Here is a 26,955-nt window from a genome sequence, read left to right as displayed (position 1 = left end):
CGGCTGCTTGGCACATAGCTGCACATAAAAACTTGCATGTGGCGCTGTGGCCCGCCTGATCTAATAGAAGGGTGTCACTACTAGGCCTGCCTGGATGCTGTGCATCTCCATTGTGTGAACAGCGCCACATGCAAGTTTTTATGTGCAGCTATGTGCCAAGCAGCCGCCCCCTCCATTAGTTTGGTAGCTGGTGAGTGGCTGCGTCATCGGTTATGCTGCACCTGTGTTTCTATTTTACCACATGGGTCCACTGCATCCTGTTAGTGCATTTGTTTGGAGGCCTAGGCAGGTAAGAACCTCTGCCATGTTTTGCTGTTTTTTCTAATTTTTGGAGGATCTCTGAATCCTCTTTTTGTACTTTTGCTGTTTAGAGATAGGACTCATAAGCGTGAGGACCCTTGACGTGGGTTATGAGCTTGCGTATTTTGGCCAGAATATAAACCAATACCTCACATAATATTTTTTTATGTGTTTTTTGCACTTTTTTTTTCGGGGTGCAGTTGGGCCCATTTTCTACTTGTAAACTGTGGTGTCTGTGCACATGGGGTGCATTTGGATAGCGCTGGGCAGGCCCGCCTGATCTAATAGAAGGGTGTCACTACTAGGCCTGCCTGGATGCTGTGCATCTCCATTGTGTGAACAGCGCCACATGCAAGTTTTTATGTGCAGCTATGTGCCAAGCAGCCGCCCCCTCCATTAGTTTGGTAGCTGGTGAGTGGCTGCGTCATCGGTTATGCTGCACCTGTGTTTCTATTTTACCACATGGGTCCACTGCATCCTGTTAGTGCATTTGTTTGAAGGCCTAGGCAGGTAAGAACCTCTGCCATGTTTTGCTGTTTTTTCTAATTTTTGGAGGATCTCTGAATCCTCTTTTTGTACTTTTGCTGTTTAGAGATAGGACTCATAAGCGTGAGGACCCTTGACGTGGGTTATGAGCTTGCGTATTTTGGCCAGAATATAAACCAATACCTCACATAATATTTTTTTATGTGTCTTTTGCACTTTTTTTTTCGGGGTGCAGTTGGGCCCATTTTCTACTTGTAAACTGTGGTGTCTGTGCACATGGGGTGCATTTGGATAGCGCTGGGCAGGCCCGCCTGATCTAATAGAAGGGTGTCACTACTAGGCCTGCCTGGATGCTGTGCATCTCCATTGTGTGAACAGCGCCACATGCAAGTTTTTATGTGCAGCTATGTGCCAAGCAGCCGCCCCCTCCATTAGTTTGGTAGCTGGTGAGTGGCTGCGTCATCGGTTATGCTGCACCTGTGTTTCTATTTTACCACATGGGTCCACTGCATCCTGTTAGTGCATTTGTTTGAAGGCCTAGGCAGGTAAGAACCTCTGCCATGTTTTGCTGTTTTTTCTTTTTTATACATTATAGTCTGCCAAGTCAGCTGCTTAGAGTTTTACAAAATTGCAGATTTGCAAAAAATACTAGCAGGCAAGGCAAGTTATGCTAAGAAACAGCCAAATGATGGTCGGACCCAAACTAGAAGAAGTATTTCATGTGGATCCAGTGACCTTTTAAGTATAAAAAGTTCATTAATCACAAAGTTCATTATTTTGGAAAAGGAATTGTCTGCAAACCAGATCATTAGAAGAAAAATAACCAACTGTAAGAATTCAACCTACCTTGTAGTTATTATTAAACCAGCATTAGAGAGAAATTACATTCTTTTCTTTTGATTTGAACCTCTATATTATTGTCACAATTCTGTTGTCTGATTATTCGCGGCCAGGAGCTCCTACCATATCCCTAACGCTAGGGGCGCCATAGTTATTCCTGCTCTCTAAGTTACTTCTGATGGTGAAGATGCTGGGGCCACGTAACGTGCTGTTCTCCTGAATCAGCCCTTATGTGTCCTCTCCCCCACCCAGGGAAGTGGGAAGGAATAGTGTATGTAAATACACAAATTAGACAAACAAGGAAGGATGTACAGTGATAAATGAATACAGCAATCATATAAAATATGCACAGACAACAGAGGGGAACAAGGAAGATTTAAGGAAGGTAAACTAAATAGGAGAGGAAAGGGACTATGCACAAAGTCAAAACACCAAGCAACTGACACAGAACAACTGTCCAAAACACCTCTACTGAACACCGAATCCTCCACTCCTCATCAGACAGTGCAAGACTTAACCCTGGCAATCCAGATTGTCAGAGGTGAGAATTTATAGGAGAGGGGAGTGGCCAATACTGAACAGCTGAGATTCTCCAAGAAGGAAGCTATAGAGACTCCAAGCTGAACAGTTTAACCCCTGCACTGCTGAAAGAAACCTGCACCGTTAAATATGAGACAGAAGTGCATCTATTCAGTGCAGGAGTTTGTGAACTCATATGGATCCTCTCTGTCACTGCAAAATTGTGACAATTTTAGATTTCCTTTTTCTGCTAGATAAAATGGTGTCTACAATGGAAGATTAGCAAAAACAGTATTATCATCTGTCTATTTAGTTATTTCAGAACAATGTGTTAACCCCTAAAGGACAGAGCCACTTTGTAGGTTAATGATCGGGCCTCATTTTTTAAATCTGAACAGTGTCACTATATGTGGTAATAACTCTGGAATAATTCAACAGATCCCACTGATTCTGAGAATATTTGCTCATAACAAGCTGTACTTCATGATAGTGGTACAATTTGTTTAGTATGCCTTGCAATTATTTGTGAAACTATCAGAATTCAGAAAATGTTGAAAATTTGGCAATTTTCAAAATGTAATTCTTATGCCCTTAAACTAGAGAACTATGTCACCCAAAATACTGTAGTTATTAAATAATATTTGCCACATGTCTACTATACGTCTGCACAATTTTTGAAAAAATTATCTTTGTTAGGAAGTTTGTTATGACCTGGTGGTCAGGACAATAATGGATCTGGGTTGTTTGTGACCGGTTCTCTAAGATGGTTCATTTGGTGCCTTTGCCTAAATTGCCTTCCTCTTCGGATTTGGTTCCGTTGTTTTTTCAGCATGTGGTCCGTTTGCATGGTATTCCGGAGAATATTGTGTCCGACAGAGGTTCCCAGTTTGTTTCTAGGTTTTGGCGAGCCTTTTGTGCTAGGCTGGGCATTGATTTGTCTTTTTCTTCTGCGTTTCATCCTCAGACAAATGGCTAGACCGAGCGTACTAATCAGACTTTGGAGACTTATTTGAGATGCTTTGTGTCTGCTGGTCAGGATGATTGGGTGGCTTTCTTGCCATTGGCCGAGTTTGCCCTTATTAATCGGGCTAGTTCGGCTACTTTGGTTTCGCCTTTCTTTTGTAATTTTGGTTTTCATCCTCGTTTTTCTTCTGGGAAGGTTGAGCCTTCTGACTGTCCTGGTGTGTATTCTGTGGTTGACAGGTTGCAGCAGATTTGGGCTCATGTGGTGGACAATTTGGTGTTGTCTCAGGAGGAGGCTCAACGTTTTGCTAACCGTCGTCGGTGTGTTGGTTCCCGGCTTCGGGTTGGGGATCTGGTCTGGTTGTCTTCCCGTCATGTTCCTATGAAGGTTTCTTTTCCTAAGTTTAAGCCTTGGTTTATTGGTCCTGACAGGATTTCTGAGATTATTAATCCGGTGTCTTTTCGACTGCCGTTTCCGGCCTCTTTTGCTATCCATAATGTCTTCCATAGATCTTTATTGCGGAAATATGTGGAACCCGTTGTTCCCTCTGTTGATCCTCCGGCCCCTGTGTTGGTTGATGGGGAGTTGGAATAGGTTGTTGAGAAGATTTTGGATTCCCGTTTTTCGAGGCGGAAGCTTCAGTACCTTGTCAAATGGAAGGGTTATGGCCAGGAGGATAATTCTTGGGGTTTTGCCTCTGATGTCCATGCCGCTGATTTGGTTCGTGCCTTTCATCTGGCTCATCTTGATCGGCCTGGAGGCTCTGGTGAGGGTTCGGTGACCCCTCCTCAAGGGGGGGTACTGTTGTGAATTCTGCTTTTGGGCTCCCTCCGGTGGTTGTCCCTGGGCTGCAGTCCTGGACAGGTGTATCTGCTGATTGCAATTCTGACTGGGGTATTTAGGTTTGCAGGACTCATTAGTCCTTGCCAGTTGTCAATGTTTCTTGGGAAGTGTTGGACCTTTGTCTGGCTTCTCCTGCTTAGCTGCCAATTCAGCAAAGATAAGTGTCTGTTTCTTTTTCTATGGCACACAAGCTGTGTGCTTGTTTTTTGATTGTATTCCTGCTCTGAGTGTTGGAGTCTCTGGAGTTGCAGATATTCGTTCCACGTCTATAGTTAGATGGAGGAATTTTTTGTATAATCTGCTGTGGATATTTTTGGAAGGGTTTTAATACTGACCGCACAGTACTCTGTCCTATCCTTTCCTATTTTAGCTAGAGTGGCCTCTTGTGCTAAATCCTGTCTTCTGCCTGTGTGCGTCTTTCCTCTCCTACTCACAGCCAATATTTGTGGGTGGCTGCCTATCCTTTGGGGTTCTGCTCTGAGGCAAGGTAGTATTCCTATTTCCATCTTTAGGGGTATTTAGTCCTCCGGCTGTGACGAGGTGTCTAGGTTGTTAAGTACACCCCACGGCTACTTCTAGTTGCGGTGTTAAGATCAGGATTTGCGGTCAGTATAGTTACCACCTACTCCAGTGAAAGTTTTCATGCTGCTCCAAGGTCACTGGATCAGAACATAAAACGTTGCAGAATCCACACAAAGAATTGACATGCTGCAGAAAATAATCTGCAGCGTTTCTGCGCTGAATTTTCCACAGCATGTGCACTGCGGATTTTGTTTTCCATAGGTTTACATGGTGCTGTACCACGCATGGAAAACTGCAGTGGATCCGCAGGGCCAAATCCGCTGCAGATCCGCAGTCAAATCCGCAACATGTGCACATACCCTAAAGGGGTTGTCCTAGTTGAGGGCAACCCATTTATGCACAGAATTTTTTTTTTATGCTAGAAATATACAATTAATGTAAACATGAAATGGTTATCATGATCTGTAATTCTACAGCATAATACGGAAATTGTCAATCTTGCAGATAACACAGGGGTTAATCACCAGCGTCATATAGAGAACAGCGATGTGCATCATGGAGGACATGACTGAGCCTCTAAGACGCACAGAAAAGATTCCTTTTTACATTTCCCAACTTTAACTAAAATATCAAACAAAATAGAAACAAAGAAAATGGGGAGATTAAGGGAGGAATTTTTTTATATATTCTTACACTTATGTATTAGCTGTGTTTACTGCTGTTTTAAAGGGGTATCCTTACGTACTGTTGACCATGGAGTCACATAATTGCTGCAATAATAGACTGCTGTATTTTAGTGTAATAGAAATGTGAACTAGAGATGATGAAATATTTTAAAATTTGAATTCACCAAGTTCGATAAATTGTCCTCAAATATTTGATTCAAGGCTAATCGATTTGACAGGAAGATGTGTGCAACACTTTGATGTGTTTTAGGACTGTTTCCAACCCCATAGAAACAGATGGCAAAACAGTAGTAACCAACAGCTTATTTGTTAACATAGTGACATACTTTTCTTATTTTATTAAATAAAAAAGCTATCCAAAAATTATACTGAAGTATCCGGAGGAAACTCACAAACAGATGATGTCCCTTGTGCGATTTGCTCCCAAGACCCCAGTGCGATAAAGCAATAGTGTTAACCACTGATATTAATAATAATAATAATAATAATCTTTATTTTTATATAGCGCTAACATATTCCGCAGCGCTTTACAGTTTGCACACATTATCATCGCTGTCCCCATTGGGGCTCACAATCTAGAATTCCTATCAGTATGTCTTTGGAATGTGGGAGGAAACCGGAGTGCCCGGAGGAAACCCACGCAAACACGGAGAGAACATACAAACTCTTTGCAGATGTTGTCCTGGGTGAGATTAGAACCCAGGACCCCAGCGCTGCAAGGCTGCAGTGCTATCCACTGCGCCACCGTGCTGCCCCCCTTAACAAAAGATATTGCACAAGAAATGAAAAACATAATTCAGTCACTTGTGACAAACAAGCACACTGTCTGACTGGCATGGATTTCATATTTTTTTCATATTTCTTTCTGTAAAAAATATCGTAATGGCTTGCTGCTACTTTTTAGTGCATGAAGAACGGATAAAAAAATGTTACTGCAAGTTAAATACAGGAGGATAGATTTCGTCTACACCATTTCACCCTTTCAATCACACTCAGTCTGTCACTGTTGTCACTCAGTCTGGCACCTCTCCAATCTCTCTCCATCCCTTCAATTGAATATTTGTATCTATCGGCGACAAGTTCTATCTGCTACATTGGTGCAAAACAATGTGTGAAGCTTTTTTCCAATGTTCTCTTCCTGCCTATATTTCTTAGTTGTGAGCTCTGATGTCCTTTCACTATCTTTTATCACTTTCACGCTCGGGATGAGTAAGTCCGGCAGACTGCACAGCTAAATCAATGGGATGGGAAAACGTAGATGAAGGCCCTAACAGTAGGGAGCGAGAGATGAGGCACCTTCTAGCCACAACCTGTGCCTATCCCTAAGCTCCACTAACACCCTATGGGGGTTCTTCCCCCTCCACCATCATGTGCCAGCATTGACTCTAGTCTCACCACGGCAGATGGTATAAATACAGGGGTAGTAACAAGCACGAGACAGACAAGGAAAGGGAAAACAATACTTAGCTACTGCTTCCACTGCCAAGCTTCAAGCAGCAGAGGATACAGAACCAGGAACCCAAACTCCACAAAAGCAACAGACACTCCGCTGGCACCAGACAGCTCCAAACTCCTGGGCTGGTCTTCATAGAAAAACTCTATTATGGACAGTCAGCTGATGCATCATGTGACTATTTAAAGGATGGCAGGAGTGGTCACCACCCACATCATCTGACCAGCAACAAAGCAGCTTCCAGCAAGAAAACTGACATTAACCCTTCCTGGCCCAGAAGAAAAAAGAAACATTTAAATAAATCAGAACTAGAGCTGTCATGATGAATCCAAAAATGAATTGTGACAACCACCCTTAAATGGCTGCTGCATTCTGCTATTATACAAGCTATGATAGTACCTTGTGATTGGTTGCACCATATCATGTGATGCAATAGCTGCAAGGCATTCTGGAGAAGCATTCACGTTTATGGCTGAGAGCATCCTAGGACTTATGCGGTCTTCTACAATTTATGAAATGGTGGGGTGTATTTGTTTTGACTATTTGAGCACGGGAAATAGAAAATCGTTCACATTTCGCCAGGACTTGCGAATTTCATAAAATTTGGCACAGATTGGATTCACATCAAATTGATTCAGTCATTTCCAGCACAATGATAAGAGACCTGGGGGACCTCAGCTGCCATGAAAATCTGGTGGCACCTTGGAATTTCATTTCTGGGAGAATGATGGGGTGTTAGATTGTGGCTTTATAATGTGTAATCGAAATGGTTTAATGACATAGATCATGGATAGTTTACCAGTCATGCTATTGCAGCAGGGACAGCACAGCAGCACACACTATGGAGGGCATGACAAGGATCAAAAATAGATATTTTTAGTCCTTGTGGAAATAGTTATATGAAGTGACTGTGTACGTTTTGTATATTGCCTCATGGTGCCAGGAGAAAAAAATAGAAAATATTCACATGATTATGCTAAAGGCAAAAGTTCTTTATTTTGGGGAGCCAATGTTTTTTTATTACTAAATTTCACTCTGATCATATTCTTTGTTAACTTTAAGATGCTGAAGTTTGCATACATTATAGTCTGCCAAGTCAGCTGCTTAGAGTTTTACAAAATTGCAGATTTGCAAAAAATACTAGCAGGCAAGGCAAGTTATGCTAAGAAACAGCCAAATGATGGTCGGACCCAAACTAGAAGAAGTATTTCATGTGGATCCAGTGACCTTTTAAGTATAAAAAGTTCATTAATCACAAAGTTCATTATTTTGGAAAAGGAATTGTCTGCAAACCAGATCATTAGAAGAAAAATAACCAGCTGTAAGAATTCAACCTACCTTGTAGTTATTATTAAACCAGCATTAGAGAGAAATTACATTCTTTTCTTTTGATTTGAACCTCTATATTATTGTCACAATTCTGTTGTCTGATTATTCGCGGCCAGGAGCTCCTACCATATCCCTAACGCTAGGGGCGCCATAGTTATTCCTGCTCTCTAAGTTACTTCTGATGGTGAAGATGCTGGGGCCACGTAACGTGCTGTTCTCCTGAATCAGCCCTTATGTGTCCTCTCCCCCACCCAGGGAAGTGGGAAGGAATAGTGTATGTAAATACACAAATTAGACAAACAAGGAAGGATGTACAGTGATAAATGAATACAGCAATCATATAAAATATGCACAGACAACAGAGGGGAACAAGGAAGATTTAAGGAAGGTAAACTAAATAGGAGAGGAAAGGGACTATGCACAAAGTCAAAACACCAAGCAACTGACACAGAACAACTGTCCAAAACACCTCTACTGAACACCGAATCCTCCACTCCTCATCAGACAGTGCAAGACTTAACCCTGGCAATCCAGATTGTCAGAGGTGAGAATTTATAGGAGAGGGGAGTGGCCAATACTGAACAGCTGAGATTCTCCAAGAAGGAAGCTATAGAGACTCCAAGCTGAACAGTTTAACCCCTGCACTGCTGAAAGAAACCTGCACCGTTAAATATGAGACAGAAGTGCTTCTATTCAGTGCAGGAGTTTGTGAACTCATATGGATCCTCTCTGTCACTGCAAAATTGTGACAATTTTAGATTTCCTTTTTCTGCTAGATAAAATGGTGTCTACAATGGAAGATTAGCAAAAACAGTATTATCATCTGTCTATTTAGTTATTTCAGAACAATGTGTTAACCCCTAAAGGACAGAGCCACTTTGTAGGTTAATGATCGGGCCTCATTTTTTAAATCTGAACAGTGTCACTTTATGTGGTAATAACTCTGGAATAATTCAACAGATCCCACTGATTCTGAGAATATTTGCTCATAACAAGCTGTACTTCATGATAGTGGTACAATTTGTTTAGTATGCCTTGCAATTATTTGTGAAACTATCAGAATTCAGAAAATGTTGAAAATTTGGCAATTTTCAAAATGTAATTCTTATGCCCTTAAACTAGAGAACTATGTCACCCAAAATACTGTAGTTATTAAATAATATTTGCCACATGTCTACTATACGTCTGCACAATTTTTGAAAAAATTATCTTTGTTAGGAAGTTTGTTATGACCTGGTGGTCAGGACAATAATGGACCTGGTGGTTAAGAGCACACGGAATGACCTGATAGTTACTGATAATATAGGACGAGCTCTGAGACGTGGGAACTCTGCTGACCGCAATCCCTAATCCTATCACACACACTAGAAATAGCCGTGGATAGCTCCTAACGCTCCCTATGCAACTCGACACAGCCTAAGGAACTAGCTAGCCCTAAAGATAGAAAAATAAAGCCTACCTTGCCTCAGAGAAATTCCCCAAAGGAAAAGGCAGCCCCCCACACATAATGACTGTGAGTAAAGATGAAAATTATAAACACAGAGATGAAATAGATTTAGCAAAGTGAGGCCCGACTTACTGAACAGACAGAGGATAGGAAAGGTAGCTTTGCGGTCAGCACAAAATACTACAAAAAGACCACGCAGAGGGCGCAAAAAGACCCTCCGCACCGACTCACGGTGCGGAGGCGCTCCCTCTGCGTCCCAGAGCTTCCAGCAAGCAAGACAACAATCAAAATAGCAAGCTGGACAGAAAAATAGCAAACCAGAGAAAAACAAGCATGAACTTAGCTTCTGCTGGGAAGACAGGTCACAAGAACGATCCAGGAGTGAACTAGACCAATACTGGAACATTGACAGGTGGCATGGAGCAATGATCTAGGTGGAGTTAAATAGAGCAGCCAGCTAACGAATTAACCTTGTCACCTGTGGAAGGAACCTCAGAAGCCGCAGCCCCACTCACCACCACCAGAGGAAGCCCATGGACAGAACCAGCCGAAGTACCATTCATGACCACGGGAGGGAGCTTGACAACAGAATTCACAACAGAAGTTAGATGGGTTAAAAGTTGATCAGCAATTTCTAATTTTGCCAACAAAATTTCTAAAAAAACATTTTTTTTAGGGACCACATCACATTTAAAGTGACTTTGGGGGGCTTGTTACAGAAAATATCCAAAAGTGACGCCATTCTAAAAACTGCACCTGTGAAAGTCCTCAAAACCACATTCAAGAAGTCTATTAACCCTTCAGGTGCTTAATGGAAATTAATGCAACGTGGAAGGAAAAAAGTGAACATTTAACTTTTTTTTTTCACAAAAATTTTACTTTACGCCCAAATTTTTATTTTCAGAAGGGTAACGGAATAAAATGAACCTCAAAATTTGTTGTGCAATTTCTCCTGACTACGCCAATACCCCATATGTGGGGGAAAACTACTTTTGAGGCACAGTGCAAAGCTCATATTGGAGTTTAGATTTTGCTGGAATGGTTTGAGGGTGCCATGTCACATTGGCTGAGCCCTTGAGGTGCTAAAATAGCAGAAACACACCATATGTGACATTATTTTACAAACTACACCTCTCAGTAAATCCATCTAGGGGTGGAGTGATCATATTAACACCACATGTGCCTCACAGAAATGTATACCTTTTGGCAGTGAGGAAAGAATTTACTTTAAAAACGTATCATGTTTTAATATACATTTGCATTCATCGTCTTCTTCCACTTTATTCTAGTGGAAGTGTGTAGTAAATTCGTTGTATGGACGCTTTTTTGCAAAAAATTCTTTTGACGCTGTGTTAAAAAGTGAGGAAAGAATGATTACAGGTTACTGCTAAAATGTTGTTTTAGCCCCAAGTTTTAATTTTTATAAGGGCTAATAGGAAAAAACTGGAACTGTTAATTTATTGTGCAATTTCCCCTGATTGCACCAATACCCTACTGGGAACTACTTTTGAGGCCCAATACAAAGCTCAGAAGGGAAGGAGAGCCATACTATATTGCAGATTTTACTGTTATGGTTTTCAGGTGCAAGAACCCACTGGGAAAGCCCCTGAGGTGCCAGAAAAGCAGAACCCTCCCATAAGTGACCCCATGTTATAAACTACACATGTCAATGAATTCATCTAAGGGTGCAGTGATCATATTGGCACTACAGGTGTGTCACAGAATTTTATACCATTGGGCAGTGAAGACAAAATTTAAATTCTTACCACCACATTTAGATTTTAGCTCCAGATTTTACTTTTTCACAGAATAAGTGGATAAAAATGGCACCAAAATTTGTTGCCCAATTGATTGCGGAGATACCCCATATGTGGCTGTACTCTACTGCTTAGCCACATGGCGAGACTCGTGAGGGATGGAGTGCTATTTACCTTACGCAGCACAGATTTTCCTAGAATAGATTGCAGACTCAGAGCCCCAAAGTGCTAGAAAAGCAGAATACCCCACTCTAGAAATCCCATTTTGGAAATTTTACCCCTTTGGAATCTTATCTACAGGTGTAGTGTTAATTTGACTCCATGGGTGTTTTCCATAAATGAGTAGCAGTGGATGTTGGTGGGTGAAAATTGCAAATCTGCTATTGTGACCAGTACATTGTAGTGACCAGTACGTTATGCCCAGCTCATGCTTCTGGAGACACACACCCAAAAATTAGGCAGTCTCTCATCGCTACAGAAATGTCAAACATGTGGGTCTATATGTGGTTTAGGCACACTGGGGCTCAGAAGAGAAGAGGGCATTTGGATTTGAGAGCACAGAATTTGCTGAATTTCTTTTGGGTAGCGAGGGTCTTTTTGCTTTTCTAGAGCTTTGTGCTACCAGTAATGTGGAAGCCCCCTATATTTCTGTGAACAGATAATGGACCTGAGTGGGGACTTGCTTTTTTGTGGATTTAGTTTAAACTTTTATTGGAAACATTTTAAATAACATTTGGGATCATATTTATCCAGCCCTCTACGCTGAGCACTTACATCAGGGTTTCCACCTAAATCTCCGAGTGTCATGATTCAAATGAAACCCCAAGGGATCCATTCACTGTAATGAGGCAGCAGAGTTACTCTGGACTCTGGTCTCTGTTCAGTGGCGTCTTTCCTTTCAGAGGTGCACAAAACTGTGGCGGACTGCGCTTTTATGCACGACCAAAAAGATGGACACCACTGAAAAACAGACCAGATGGAGTCAGATGGAGGCTCCGCCTGACATGCTTTGAAAGCCTGGAGCTCCCGCACTTCCATTGCTGCAATGTAGTGGCCTCCAGGAAAATGGTCGCTGGATGCTGCGCATGTGCATATTGAAATCTCGGCAACAAGATCTCGTCCCGAGATCTCGGAAGACTAGGTGCTGAGATCTCAATCTGCCTCTGGTAGCCATTTTCCCGTGGGCCACCGCATAGCAGCAATGGAAGTGCGGAGGCTTCTGGCTTTTACAAAATGTTGGCAGAGCCCCCACACCACCGAGCAAGCTTGGGATGGAAGTCGGATCATCGCTGGACCACAGAACACCTCCTGTGACCCGGCTCCACCAGTGTTGCCGATCCTCCCTCCCGGTAAGCTGAATTTGGACTGTAACACGGACCCCCACTTGATGCATTCATTTTTTTCTCTATTATCCTTCTGAAAATTTGGGGTGTGTCTTATAGTCTGGTGCGTCTTATAGTCCCAAAAATATGATATGTGGTTTTTCTGCACTGCTGCTGAAGTTCCACAGAAAGGACACAGGATTAAAGAATTGCGGTTTTAATATCTACACATTTCAAAGTTATTGAACTTCTTCCTCAGTAATGTTATATCCTGAAGAAGAAGGTTGATTGCTTCGAACTGCAATTCTTTCTTCCTGTGTGTCCTGGGTTCTTTCAGTGGAACTTCGACAGCAGGGCAGAAGAAACACTTATTTTTCCCACAGCACATATTCTCACTATTTCACTAGAGTTAAAAAAAATAAACTAAACTTTAACCTTCCAACCTACCTCTTCCGGCAAGTCTACAACCTGCAGTAACCACCGATCGACCAAACCGCTGCACGACCAGCTCTATCTTCGCCTACTGTATCCTCACCCATCCCTTGTAGATTGTGAGCCTTCGCGGGCAGGGTCCTCTCTCCTCCTGTTCCAGTTGTGACTTGTATTGTTCAAGATTATTGTACTTGTTTTTATTATGTATACCCCTCCTCACATGTAAAGCGCCATGGAAAAAATGGCGCTATAATAATAAATAATAATAATAATACCAGACACAGCTCTAGAATTGTGGTCTAAAATAAATTAAAATGCAATTCGATAACGTCTCCCAGAAATATCTTCGTTACCTTTGTGGGGAAGAGGCTCCTGTAGGTCCAGCATGATCTCTCCCTAGGAGGTATATACAGTAGCTGTGCACACAGGAGAGTTTAAGGTTTCTTCCTCCCAGTGGTCCTGGCCACATTCTTGGCATGTTTAGGTAAACAGACTTTCTATTGAGTCCAGACAACAATTGCTTCCCTTAGAACAATGACATTTCCAAGGAGACAGAAGAATAAACACCAGCAGCTTTGACTATAGAATGCCTCCTACTGTCATAGCTGAACTATCACTGCTACTGGAACATAAGACCACAAACATATTTATATATTAGTGACCATATAATAATATATATTTTTATTTACCTTTAAATTCAATGTTTTATTAAGAACCAACAAAACATTTAACATCAGAGAATCAAAATTTGTTCTTCCAATAGTCTCAAAGTCCTCAAAAATAAGAATACAGCATGCAAAATGGTATGTATATATACAGTATATATATATATATATATATATATATATACATACATACCGTATATATCAAAAGCATCTTTTTTTATTACCAGAGATGCAATAGAATAAAATGGGAACAAACCAATATGGATAAATAAAAGTAACGAGGTAGAAATAAATAGCTAAAAGAAAGCATAAAAGTACTCAAAATGGATGCACTAAAATTAAATTGAAAAAAAAAAAAATGAAAGAGTGAAATTACAAATAGAAAAAGAGTATGCAATAAATCAGGCAAAGGCAGCAAAACAGGGAGAAAGTAAAACCAGCCTTAACATCTTGAGTAATATGAACAGTAAAAAGATGGTTCGCTAAAAGTAGAAGGTGGTATTGCGAATGTACGAAAATGTTTTTCTCCACTGTAATCACAGAGAAAATAAAAAATTCCAGTAGAACGCAGAAGGATAGATTAAACTCAAAGTAAAAAAGAAAGACTGGGAATAGTTGTTCATAGGGTTGCACTGAATTGTTAGGCATTACAAGGTTCAAGCCCCTTTTCAAACAAAATAGAGAACCCTATAAAACCCAACAAGGTCTATTCAGAATTTCAATTAAATTATCATTTTAACGCAAAGGTCCAAATTTATTAAGGTGCTTTTGACAGTTGTCTCAATTAAAAACCTTGATATGTCGCACAACTTTTGCATAAGTTGAAGTTGTGCAACTATTTTAAAACTTTGTCATTTTTACATCAGTTTCGGCGAACTGCGGCAAAGATGGGATGGGGGTGGTGAGACCTGCCAAAAATTAATTAAAATGTATGCTATTTAAGGGTATAAATCATGCCAAAAGTGTACCCCAGTCCTTCTGGCAGAGGCGCATGACACTAGTAACATGCATCTAATTTATTTAGAAGCATGTGCCTCATAATGAATTTGCCTGTATCAAATCTATATAAAGAAACCAGTAATAAATCAGTATATGCCCATGAAAATAGCGACTCACCGATCAGTAACCAAATAAGGAGGAAAAAATTAGACCAAAAAATGCCAATAAAATATATCAACGTTTATTATTCCACATAAATAAATAACACTTCCAAAGAAAAATACCGGAAAATATATTCCTTAAGGAAAAAATAAATAAATAAATAAATAAATAAATAAATATATATATATATATATATATATATATATATATATATTTATACATACATAAAATGCATGGGTTACATCTGAGAGCCATGATTAACTCCGTGGGTCTGAATAATTAATTGTTAAAAATGCAAGCTGGAGAGAATGTAAAAAGAATTTTTTTTATATGATCCCATTCAGGGATCTACTAAGGAAATTAATTGAGTACTTGTGCACATAAATATTTCATATAGGCATAAATGGCCATAAAGATAACATGCACTGAATGCAATGTTCTGCCTTAACCTTTGCCATGTACCCCAACGCGCGTTTTGTGTTTTATGTCGCTTCCTCAGGGGTGTCCTGTATTAAGACTGATGTGAAGAAGGCCAGTCTTAAGGTACGGTCACACTGAACGATATCGCTAGCGATCCGTGACGTTGCAGAGTCCTGGCTAGCGATATCGTTGAGTTTGACACGCAGCAGCGATCAGGATCCTGCTGTGCCATCGTTGTTCGAAGCAGAAAGTCCAGAACTTTATTTTGTCGCTGGATTCCCGCAGACATCGCTAAATCGGCGTGTGTGACGCAGATTCAGCGATGTCTTCACTGGTAACCAGGGTAAACATCGGGTTACTAAGCGCAGGGCCGCGCTTAGTAACCTGATGTTTACACTGGTTACCAGTGTAAATGTAAAAAAACCAAACACTATATACTTACATTCCGGTGTCTGTCCCCCAGCGCTGGCTGTGAGCGCCGGCTTGCCGTAAAGCACAGCGGTGACGTCACCGCTCTGCTTTACGGCTGGCCGGTGCTGACAGTGCAGGAAAGCACAGCGCCGGGGGACAGACACCGGAACGTAAGTATGTAGGTTTTTTTTTTACATTTACGCTGGTAACCAGGGTAAACATCGGGTTACTAAGCGCGGCCCTGCGCTTAGTAACCCGATGTTTACCCTGGTTACCAGGGCACCGGCATCGTTGGTCGCTGGAGAGCTGTCTGTGTGACAGCTCTTCAGCGACCACACAGCGACGCTGCAGCGATCGTGATCGTTGTCTAGATCGCTGCAGCGTCGCTAAATGTGACGGTACCTTTAATGAGTCAAGTCCAAAGTTAGTGGTGTTGAATAGGGTTGAGCGAAACGGGTCGTTCATTTTCAAAAGTCGCCGACTTTTGGCAAAGTCGAGTTTCATGAAACCCGATCCGACCCCTGTGCGGGGTCGGCCATGCAGTACGCGACTTTCGCGCCAAAGTCGCGTTTCAATGACGCGAAAAGCGCCATTTCTCAGCCAATGAAGGTAAACGCAGAGTGTGGGCAGCGTGATGACATAGGTCCTGGTCCCCACCATCTTAGAGAAGGGCATTGCAGTGATTGGCTTGCTGTCTGCGGCATCACAGGGGCTATAAAGAGGCGTTCCTGCCGACCGCCATCTTACTGCTGCTGATCTGAGCTTAGGGAGAGGTTGCAGAAGCAGGGATAACGTTAGGCAGGGTCCATTAACCACCAAACCGCTTGTGCTGTAGCGATTTCCACTGTCCAACACCACCTTCGGTGTGCAGGGATAGTGGAAGCTACATTTTTTTTTTTTCCCCCTCAGCGCTGTAGCTCATTGGGCTGCCCTAAAAGGCTCCCTGATAGCTGCATTGCTGTGTGTACGCCGCTGTGCAAACCAACTGCTTTTTTCAAAGCACAAATCCTGTTGTTCCTTCCGTTCTGCACAGCTATCTTTTTTGTTTGTCCACACTTTTTATTTAATTTGTGCATCAGTCCACTCCTTATTGCTGCCTGCCATACCTGGCTGAGATTACTGCAGGGAGATAGTAATTGTAGGACAGTCCCTGTTTTTTTTTTTTTTTTGTGGGAGATTAAGATTGGCATTTCTGCTAGAGTGCCATCCCTGTGTGTGCCATCTCTCATTCAGTGGGCCATAGAAAGCCTATTTATTTTTTTGCTTGATTTGGGTTCTAAAATCTACCTGAAAAAATCACTACATCAATCAGTGGGAGAAAAATATTGGCCTCAGGGCTTGTGTGCCACTCCTGACTCCTGTGTGTGCCATCTCTCACTCAGTGGGCCATAGAAAGCCTATTTATTTTTTTGCTTGATTTGGGTTCTAAATCCTACCTGAAAAAATCAATAAATCAATCAGTGGGAGAAAAATATTGGCCTCTGGGCTTGTGTGCCACTCCTGATTCCTGTGTGTGCCATCTCTCACTCAGTGGGCCATAGAAAGCCTATTTATTTTTTTGCTTGATTTGGGTTCTAAAATCTACCTGAAAAAATCACTACATCAATCAGTGAGAGAAAAATATTGGCCTCAGGGCTTGTGTGCCACTCCTGACTCCTGTGTGTGTCATCTCTCACTCAGTGGGCCAATTTTATTTGGTTTCTAAATTCTTCCTGAAAAAATCATTTTATTTTATTTTGTTTCTAAAGTCTCCCTGAAAAAAATAAATAAATAAAACAGTGGGAGATTAACCCCTTCACCCCGAAGCCTGTTTTCACCTAAGTGACAGGGCCAATTTTTACAATTCTGACCACTGTCACTTTATGAGGTAATAACTCTGAAACGCTTCAACGGATCCTGGCGATTCTGACATTGTTTTCTCATGACATATTGTACTTCATGATAGTGGTAAAATTTATTTGATATTACCTTCGTTTCTTTGTGAAAAAAATGGAAATTTGGCGAAAATTTTGAAAATTTTGCAATTTTCAAACTTTGAATTTTTATACCCTTGCATTAGAGACTCATATCGCACAAATTAGTTAATAAATAACATTTCCCACATGTCTACTTTACATCAGCAACATTTTGGAACCAATTTTTTTTTCCTTGGGGAGTTATAAGGGTTAAAAGTTAAACAGCGATTTCTCATTTTTTCAACAACTTTTATAAAACCATTTTTTGTAGGGACCACATCATATTTGAAGTCACTTTGAGAGGCTTATAGGATTTAAAATACCCAAAAGTGACAACATTCTAAAAACTATACCCCCCGAGGTACTCAAAACCACATTCAAGAAGTTTATTAACCCTTCAGGTGCTTCACAGGAATTAACGGACTGTGGAAGGAAAAAAATAACATTTAACTTTTTTTTCCACATAATGATCTTTTAGCAACATTTTTTTTATTTTCACAAGGGTAAAAGAAGAAAATGGTTCACGAAAGTTGTTGTGCAATTCCTTCTGAATACACTGATACCCCATATGTGGGAGAAAACCACTGTCTGGGCGCACGGCAGGGCTCGGAAGGGAAGGAGTGCCGTTTGACTATTTCAAACCAAAATTGGCTGGAATTGAGATCGGACACCATGTCCCGTTTGGAGAGCCCCTGATGTGCCTAAACAGTGGAAAACCGCCACAAGTGACCCCATTTTGGAAACTAGACCCTTCAAGGAACTTATCTAGCTATGTGGTGAGCACATTGAACCCCCAGGTGCTTCACAGAAGTTTAGAACGTAGAGGCGTGAAAATAAAAATTCACATTTTTTCCCCAAAAATGATATTTTAACAACAATTTTTTTATCTTCACAAGTGTAAAAGGAGAAAATGGACCACTAAAGTTGTTGACCAATTCATCCTGAATACACTGATACCCCATATGTGGGGGAAAACCACTGTTTGGGCACACGGCAGGGCTCGGAAGGGAAGGAGCGCCTTTTGACTTTTACAAACCAAAATTGGCTGGAATTGAGATCGGACACCATGTCCCGTTTGGAGAGCCCCTGATGTGCCTAAACAGTGGAAAACCGCCACAAGTGACCCCATTTTGGAAACTAGACCCTTTAAGGAACTTATCTAGCTATGTGGTGAGCACTTTGAACCCCCAGGTGCTTCACAGAAGTTTAGAACGTAGAGGCGTGAAAATAAAAATTCACATTTTTTCCCCAAAAATGATCTTTTAACAACAATTTTTTTATCTTCACAAGTGTAAAAGGAGAAAATGGACCACTAAAGTTGTTGACCAATTTATCCTGAATACACTGATACCCCATATGTGGGAGAAAACCACTGTTTGGGCACACGGCAGGGCTCGGAAGGGAAGGAGCACCTTTTGACTTTTACAAACCAAAATTGGCTGGAATTGAGATCGGACACCATGTCCCGTTTGGAGAGCCCCTGATGTGCCTAAACAGTGGAAAACCGCCACAAGTGACCCCATTTTGGAAACTAGACCCTTCAAGGAACTTATCTAGCTATGTGGTGAGCACTTTGAACCCCCAGGTGCTTCACAGAAGTTTAGAACGTAGAGGTGTGAAAATAAAAATTCACATTTTTTCCCCAAAAATGATCTTTTAACAACAATTTTTTTATCTTCACAAGTGTAAAAGGAGAAAATGGACAACTAAAGTTGTTGACCAATTTATCCTGAATACACTGATACCCCATATGTGGGGGAAAACCACTGTTTGGGCACACGGCAGGGCTCGGAAGGGAAGGAGCACCTTTTGACTTTTACAAACCAAAATTGGCTGGAATTGAGATCGGACACCATGTCCCGTTTGGAGAGCCCCTGATGTGCCTAAACAGTGGAAAACCGCCACAAGTGACCCCATTTTGGAAACTAGACCCTTCAAGGAACTTATCTAGCTATGTGGTGAGCACTTTGAACCCCCAGGTGCTTCACAGAAGTTTAGAACGTAGAGGCGTGAAAATAAAAATTCACATTTTTTCCCCAAAAATGATCTTTTAACAACAATTCTTTTATCTTCACAAGTGTAAAAGGAGAAAATGGACCACTAAAGTTGTTGACCAATTCATCCTGAATACACTGATACCCCATATGTGGGGGAAAACCACTGTTTGGGCACACGGCAGGGCTCGGAAGGGAAGGAGCACCTTTTGACTTTTACAAACCAAAATTGGCTGGAATTGAGATCGGACACCATGTCCCGTTTGGAGAGCCCCTGATGTGCCTAAACAGTGGAAAACCGCCACAAGTGACCCCATTTTGGAAACTAGACCCTTCAAGGAACTTATCTAGCTATGTGGTGAGCACTTTGAACCCCCAGGTGCTTCACAGAAGTTTAGAACGTAGAGGCGTGAAAATAAAAATTCACATTTTTTCCCCAAAAATGATCTTTTAACAACAATTTTTTTATCTTCACAAGTGTAAAAGGAGAAAATGGACAACTAAAGTTGTTGACCAATTTATCCTGAATACACTGATACCCCATATGTGGGGGAAAACCACTGTTTGGGCACACGGTAGGGCTCGGAAGGGAAGGAGCACCTTTTGACTTTTACAAACCAAAATTGGCTGGAATTGAGATCGGACACCATGTCCCGTTTGGAGAGCCCCTGATGTGCCTAAACAGTGGAAAACCGCCACAAGTGACCCCATTTTGGAAACTAGACCCTTCAAGGAACTTATCTAGCTATGTGGTGAGCACTTTGAACCCCCAGGTGCTTCACAGAAGTTTAGAACGTAGAGGCGTGAAAATAAAAATTCACATTTTTTCCCCAAAAATGATCTTTTAACAACAATTTTTTTATCTTCACAAGTGTAAAAGGAGAAAATGGACCACTAAAGTTGTTGACCAATTTATCCTGAATATACTGATACCCCATATGTGGGGGAAAACCACTGTTTGGGCACACGGCAGGGCTCGGAAGGGAAGGAGCACCTTTTGACTTTTACAAACCAAAATTGGCTGGAATTGAGATCGGACACCATGTCCCGTTTGGAGAGCCCCTGATGTGCCTAAACAGTGGAAAACCGCCACAAGTGACCCCATTTTGGAAACTAGACCCTTCAAGGAACTTATCTAGCTATGTGATGAGCACCGTGAACCTCCAAGTGCCTCACTAAAAATTATAATGATGAGTCGTAAAAAAAAAATAGAACACATTTTTTCCACAAAAATGATCTTTAGCAAGGTTTTTTTTGTTTTCCCAAGGGTTATAGGACAAAATAGAAAGAAAAAAATGTTGTGCAATTTTTCACGAGTATGCCGATACCCCATATGTGGGGAAAAACCACTGTTTGTGCGCATGGCAGAGCTCGGAAGGGAAGGAGCACCATTTGGAATGCACACTTAGATGGATTGGTCTGCAGGCGTCACATTGCATTTGCAGAGCCCCTGATGTACCTAAACAGTGGAAATCCTCCACAAGTGACCCCATTTTGAAAACTGGACCTCCCAAGGAATTTATTTAGATATGTGGTGAGCACCGTAAACCTCCAAGTGCCTCACTCCACAAGTGACCCCATTTTGAAAACTGGACCTCCCAAGGAATTTATTTAGATATGTGGTGAGCACCGTAAACCTCCAAGTGCCTCACTCCACAAGTGACCCCATTTTGAAAACTGGACCTACCAAGGAATTTATTTAGATATGTGGTGAGCACCGTAAACCTCCAAGTGCCTCACTCCACAAGTGACACCATTTTGAAAACTGGACCTCCCAAGGAATTTATTTAGATATGTGGTGAGCACCGTAAACCTCCAAGTGCCTCACTCCACAAGTGACACCATTTTGAAAACTGGACCTCCCAAGGAATTTATTTAGATATGTGGTGAGCACCGTAAACCTCCAAGTGCCTCACTCCACAAGTGACACCATTTTGAAAACTGGACCTACCAAGGAATTTATTTAGATATGTGGTGAGCACCGTAAACCTCCAAGTGCCTCACTCCACAAGTGACCCCATTTTGAAAACTGGACCTACCAAGGAATTTATTTAGATATGTGGTGAGCACCGTATACCTCCAAGTGCCTCACTCCACAAGTGACCCCATGTTGGAAACTACACAGTGTGTTGTGTCAACAGGGTATAAACTAATTTTTATTAATTTGTGGACGTGTGGTATGCTTTGAAGCAATCCTTAATGCAAAGGCCAGGTTTCTCAGGGCAGGTTTCACAATGGTAAATTGTGTCCTTTCGGATTCCCCTCTTGGAACATACTCTACACCGTTTTTGTGATCGTCCTGTCCTCGCTGTTTGGGGAACCTGTCCTGGGAAATGTTGACCTTGGACAATACGGGCACTATCAGATTCAGAAGTACTGGGACCCTCACCTCCCTGAGTGCCAAACATTAGGGCCTTGATGACTACCTCCTGAAACTGAAGGAAGGTCCCCGTATTGCCTGCAGATCGGGACAGCACAAAAGCATTGTACAGTGCCATCTGTACAATGTGCACGGCCAATTTTTTGTACCATACGTAAGCTATTCGCATGGCACTGTATGGTTGGAGGACCTGATCTGAGAGATCCACAACCCCCATGTACCGATTGTAATCCAGGATACAATCTGGCTTTGGGACTTGTGTTGTGGTCCCACGAACAGTGACAAGGGTGCTGTTGTCACGGTGTATGGTGGTCAGAATAAGGACATCCCTTTTGTCCTTATACTTGACCACCAGCATGTTGTCGCTGCATTTGGCTCTGCTTTCCCCTTTTCTCAGCGTTTGCCCAATTAGCGGCTTGGGGAGGCCTCGCTGATTTTTTCGCACGGTGCCACATGCAGCTGTACCTCTGGCAGAGAGGGCCTTGAAGAGTGGGATGCTGGTGTAAAAGTTGTCAATATAAAGGTGATAACCCTTATCCAGCAGTGGGTGCAGCAATTCCCACACAATTTTCCCACTCACCCCCAGGATGGGGGGGCATTCAGGGGGGTTAATCTGGGTGTCCTTACCCTCGTAGACCCCAAATCTGTGGGTGTACCCTGAGGTACTCTCGCACAGTTTGTACAGCTTTATTCCATACCTGGACCTCTTACTGGGCAGGTACTGTCGGAATTTTAGCCTCCCTTTGAAATGAACGAGAGATTCATCAATAGCGATGTCCCTCTGGGGTGTGTACGCCTCAGCAAATTTTCTGCTGAAGAGTTCAACCACTGGACGAATTTTATATAGACGATCAAAGTTTGGATCGTCTCGGGGAGGACACTGCGCATTATCACTGAAATGCAAAAATTTTTGGATCGCTTCAAATCGTGTCCTTTTCATGGCCATGCGGAATACCGGTGTACTGTAGAGAATGTCAGTACTCCAGTATTGCCGAAGCTTTGGCTTTTTGATTAGGCCCATATGCAGCACAATTCCCCAAAATGTCATCATCTCTGCTGCATTTACGGGGGTCCATCTGGCATAAGATGACGTGGGATTTTGGGTAAAAAATTGTTGGGCATACAGGTTCGTCTGGGCCACCATAATATTTATTATTTCATCACTGAAAAAGAATTTGAAGAAGTCAATTTCAGTGAGGCCAGTCGTGTCAAACTGGATTCCTGAGCTGCTGCTGAAATCCGGAATGACGGGCTGAAAAAGTCCTGTGGCGCAGTCTCTGATCAGCAGCGATACTGATCAGAGCGCTGCAGACACAGGAAGAGCACGAATGCTCTGCGCGGGACGCCGCGCACAGGAAAAAAAGCGCAAAAAGTGCGCAAAAAATTGAATTGGAGGGGGGTACTTGAACAGGGATGGAGGGACGTCACCAAACACTGACGCCGGCTACGCTACCTTGTTACGTCTAAAACTACACTGTACTAACTACAATTTTTTTTCTAAAAAGCTGAAGCAGGAGCACAAGCTGGAGGCAGGAGATCCCAGGGAGGATCGCACTGGCTACCAATGGATTCCTTCACTAAGGTGACACAGAGGGGCTTAGACCACCGCTCTGCACGCCAAATCTGAGAGAAAGATGGCGTGCAGGGCGGTGATCGGTATTTTAAATTAACCCCTTTGGCGCTGATTGGCTAGAAGCTATTGTTCAGCCAATCAGCGCCATAGGGGTTAATCAGGTGAGGTGACGTGGCGATCACCCCACCTACAGTGACGGCTGTGATTGGTGCGACGTCACACAGCATCAATCACAGCCTGTCACATGCTTTTTTTTTTTTTTTTTGAAACTTTATTGTCACATCGCTGTGATTGGCTGGTCAGAATTGACCAGCCAATCACAGCGATCGCTGATGCGGGGGGGCGGTGCAGGCACCCGGGGCTGCGTGCAGGGATTGTCTGCTGTCAGGAACAGCAGACACCGGAACCCGATCACCGCGCGATGCCGCACGGTGACCGGAAAATGGCGGCGCCGTACTAGTACTGCGGCTGGCACTTATGCAGTGCCGGCAGCGCAGTACTAGTACGGCGCATGGCGCGAAGGGGTTAATATTGCCCTTTCTGCTTGTGTGCCAGTCTTGACTCCTGGGTGTGCCATCTCTCTCTCTCTCTCAAATTGTGGGCCATAGAAAGCCTATTTACTTTTTTGCTTGATTTGGGTTCCAAAATCTACCTGAAAAAATCAGTACATCAATCAGTGGGAGAAAAATATTGGCCTCTGGGCTTGTGTGCCACTCCTGACTCCTGTGTGTGCCATCTCTCACTCAGTGGGCCATAGAAAGCCTTTTTTTTTTTTTTGGTTTCTAAATTGTCCCTGAAAAAATCATTTTATTTTATTAAAAAAAAAAAAAAATAGGTGGGAGATTAATATTTACATTTGTGCTTGAGTGACAGTCCTGCGTGTGTGGCATCTCTGTGATTTGGTGCCACAGAAAACAGAGTGTGTAACATTGTGCCTGATTTTTCCTTGTGGTCTCACCAACCTGTAAAGGGATATTGAAATCATACTGAAGTTATAGGTCACCGTGTAAGTTGTTTGACAGCAACAAATAAAGTTACTTTGGTTAAGTTTTTAAAACAATGAGGAAGTCTGGTGCAAGAGGTCGTGGCCGTGGGCGTTCATTGTCAGCTGGTAATGATGGTAGTGGTAGTGGAGCATCAGGTGGTCGTGGGAAAAAAAATATTCCACCTAAGTCTGGAGCTGTGGAGCCAGGTTCGTCATCTGGCTACACAAGGCCTCGAACGCTCTCTTTTCTGGGAGTAGGAAAACCGCTTTTAAAGCCAGAGCAGCAACAGCAAGTTTTGGCTTACCTTGCACACTCAGCCTCTAGCTCTTTTGCCTCCTCTTCTGAAACTGGTAAATGTAAAAGCAGCGCGTCGCTTGTGGATGTTCACGGTCAGGGACAAGTCGCTTCCTTGTCCTCTTCAGCAAAAACAACAACAAGAGAGAAGGATGCAGCAGGCGACACAACGGGTTACTCCATGATGCTCTTTACACATACCTTCCCTGGCTTAGAAAGTGAAACACTTAACAGGCCATGCCCATTACAAGTAGATTCTGACATGGAGTGCACTGATGCACAGCCACAGCCAGACTACTATGCTGGTCCTTTGACTCAGACCACAATATTGTCCTCTCAGGGTACTGATCCACAATCAGACCCTGATGATGTTGCCCCGTCACGAACGCTATACCACCGACCGACACGGTGACACAGACGAAGTTGCACACGAGCTAGAAGAGGAGGTAATAGATGACCCAGTTATTGACCCCGATTGGCAGCCATTGGGGGAACAGGGTGCAGGCGGCAGTAGTTCAGAAGTGGAGGTGGAGGAGGGGCCGCAGCAGGCATCAACATCGCAACAGGTTCCATCTGCCGGGCCTGTATCTGGCCCAAAACGCGTGTCAAAGCCAAAACCTGTTGGAATACAGCGTGGCCATCCGGTTAAAGCTCAGTCTGCAATCCCTGAAAAGGGATCCGATGCTAGGAAGAGTGCAGTCTGGCATTTTTTTTAAACAACATCCAATTGATCAGCGCAAAGTCATCTGTCAAAAATGTTCAACTAGCTTAAGCAGAGGTCAGAATCTGAAAAGTCTGAATACAAGTTGCATGCATAGACATTTAACCACCATGCATTTTCAAGCCTGAACTAACTACCAAACGTCCCTTAAGGTTGTAGCACCCTCGGCCAATGAAGCTAGTCAGCAACGCAACATCCCTTCCGTCACTGTAAGGCCACCATTTTCCGCACCAACGGCAGTATCTGTGCAGGTTTCTTTGCCAGCCAAAAGCAGTCAGGGTCAGGGAATCACCAGTTTTGTAGGAGGAAATATTGCATCTAGGGCACCGGTGGAAACAATACCGTCTCCAACCGTCTCTCAGTCTGCCATGTCCACCGGCACACCCGCAAGTTCCACGATCTCCAGCTCTTCAGTCCAGCTCACCCTACATGAGACTCTGGTTAGAAAAAGGAAGTACTTATCCTCGCATCCGCGTACACAGGGTTTTAACGCCCACATAGCTAGACTAATCTCGTTAGAGATGATGCCCTACCGGTTAGTTGAAAGCGAAGCTTTCAAAGCCCTGATGGAGTACCCTGAACCACGCTACGAGCTACCCAGTCGACACTTTTTTTCCAGAAAAGCCATCCCAGCCCTGCACCAGCATGTTAAACAGCGCATCGTCCATGCACTCAGGCAATCTGTGAGTACAAAGGTGCACCTGACAACAGATGCATGGACCAGTAGGCATGGCCAGGGACGTTACGTGTCCATCACGGCACACTGGGTGAATGTGGTGGATGCTGGGTCCACAGGGGACATCAATTTCGGGACAGTTGTGCCTAGCCCACGGTCTAGGAAACAGTTGGCTGTAGGCGTTCGCACCCCCTCCTCCTCCTCCTCGTCCTCCTGCAGAAGCGACAGCTCTTCCACAGACCGCAGTCGGCCAACCACTCCTTCGGCAGCTGACACTGTTGCACACCAGTTGTCCCATTATGGGCCAGCTACTGGCAAGCGTCAGCAGGCTGTATTGGCTATGAAGTGTTTGGGCGACAACAGACACACCGCGGAAGTTCTGTCCGAGTTCTTGCAGCAAGAAACGCAGTCGTGGCTGGGCACAGTAGATCTTGAGGCAGGCAAGGTAGTGAGTGATAACGGAAGGAATTTCATGGCTGCCATCTCCCTTTCCCAACTGAAACACATTCCTTGCCTGGCTCACACCTTAAACCTGGTGGTGCAGTGCTTATTGAAAACTTATCCTGGGTTCTCCGACCTGCTCCTCAAAGTGCGTGGACTTTGCTCACATATCCGCCGTTCGCCTGTACACTCCAGCCGTATGCAGACCTATCAGCGGTCTTTGAACCTTCCCCAGCATCGCCTAATCATAGACGTTGCAACAAGGTGGAACTCAACACTGCACATGCTTCAGAGACTGTGCGAACAGAGGCGGGCTGTTATGTTTTTGTGGGAGGATACACATACACGGGCAGGCAGTAAGGATGGCAGACATGGAGTTGTCAGGTGTGCAGTGGTCGAAGATACAAGACATGTGTCAAGTCCTTCAGTGTTTTGAGG

The 26,955-nt window shown here is 43.1% G+C and overlaps 1 protein-coding gene across 1 annotated transcript in view; it reads right to left on the bottom strand.

Moving 5' to 3' along the window:
- SPATS1 (spermatogenesis associated serine rich 1) overlaps positions 1-13,303 on the bottom strand; it is a 137,995-nt gene extending 124,692 nt beyond the window's left edge. The window contains exon 1 of the mRNA XM_069728184.1: positions 13,254-13,303. Within this exon, the coding sequence (XP_069584285.1) occupies positions 13,254-13,287 (34 nt within the window). The 5' untranslated portion in view covers positions 13,288-13,303. The remainder of the gene's footprint in view (positions 1-13,253) is intronic.
- Between the last annotated feature and the right edge of the window lie 13,652 nt (positions 13,304-26,955).

The sequence above is a fragment of the Ranitomeya imitator genome, chromosome 5 (genome assembly GCF_032444005.1).
Source record: "Ranitomeya imitator isolate aRanImi1 chromosome 5, aRanImi1.pri, whole genome shotgun sequence".
Taxonomy (NCBI): Eukaryota; Metazoa; Chordata; class Amphibia; order Anura; family Dendrobatidae; genus Ranitomeya; species Ranitomeya imitator.
This window is presented reverse-complemented; position numbering and strand designations above follow the sequence as displayed.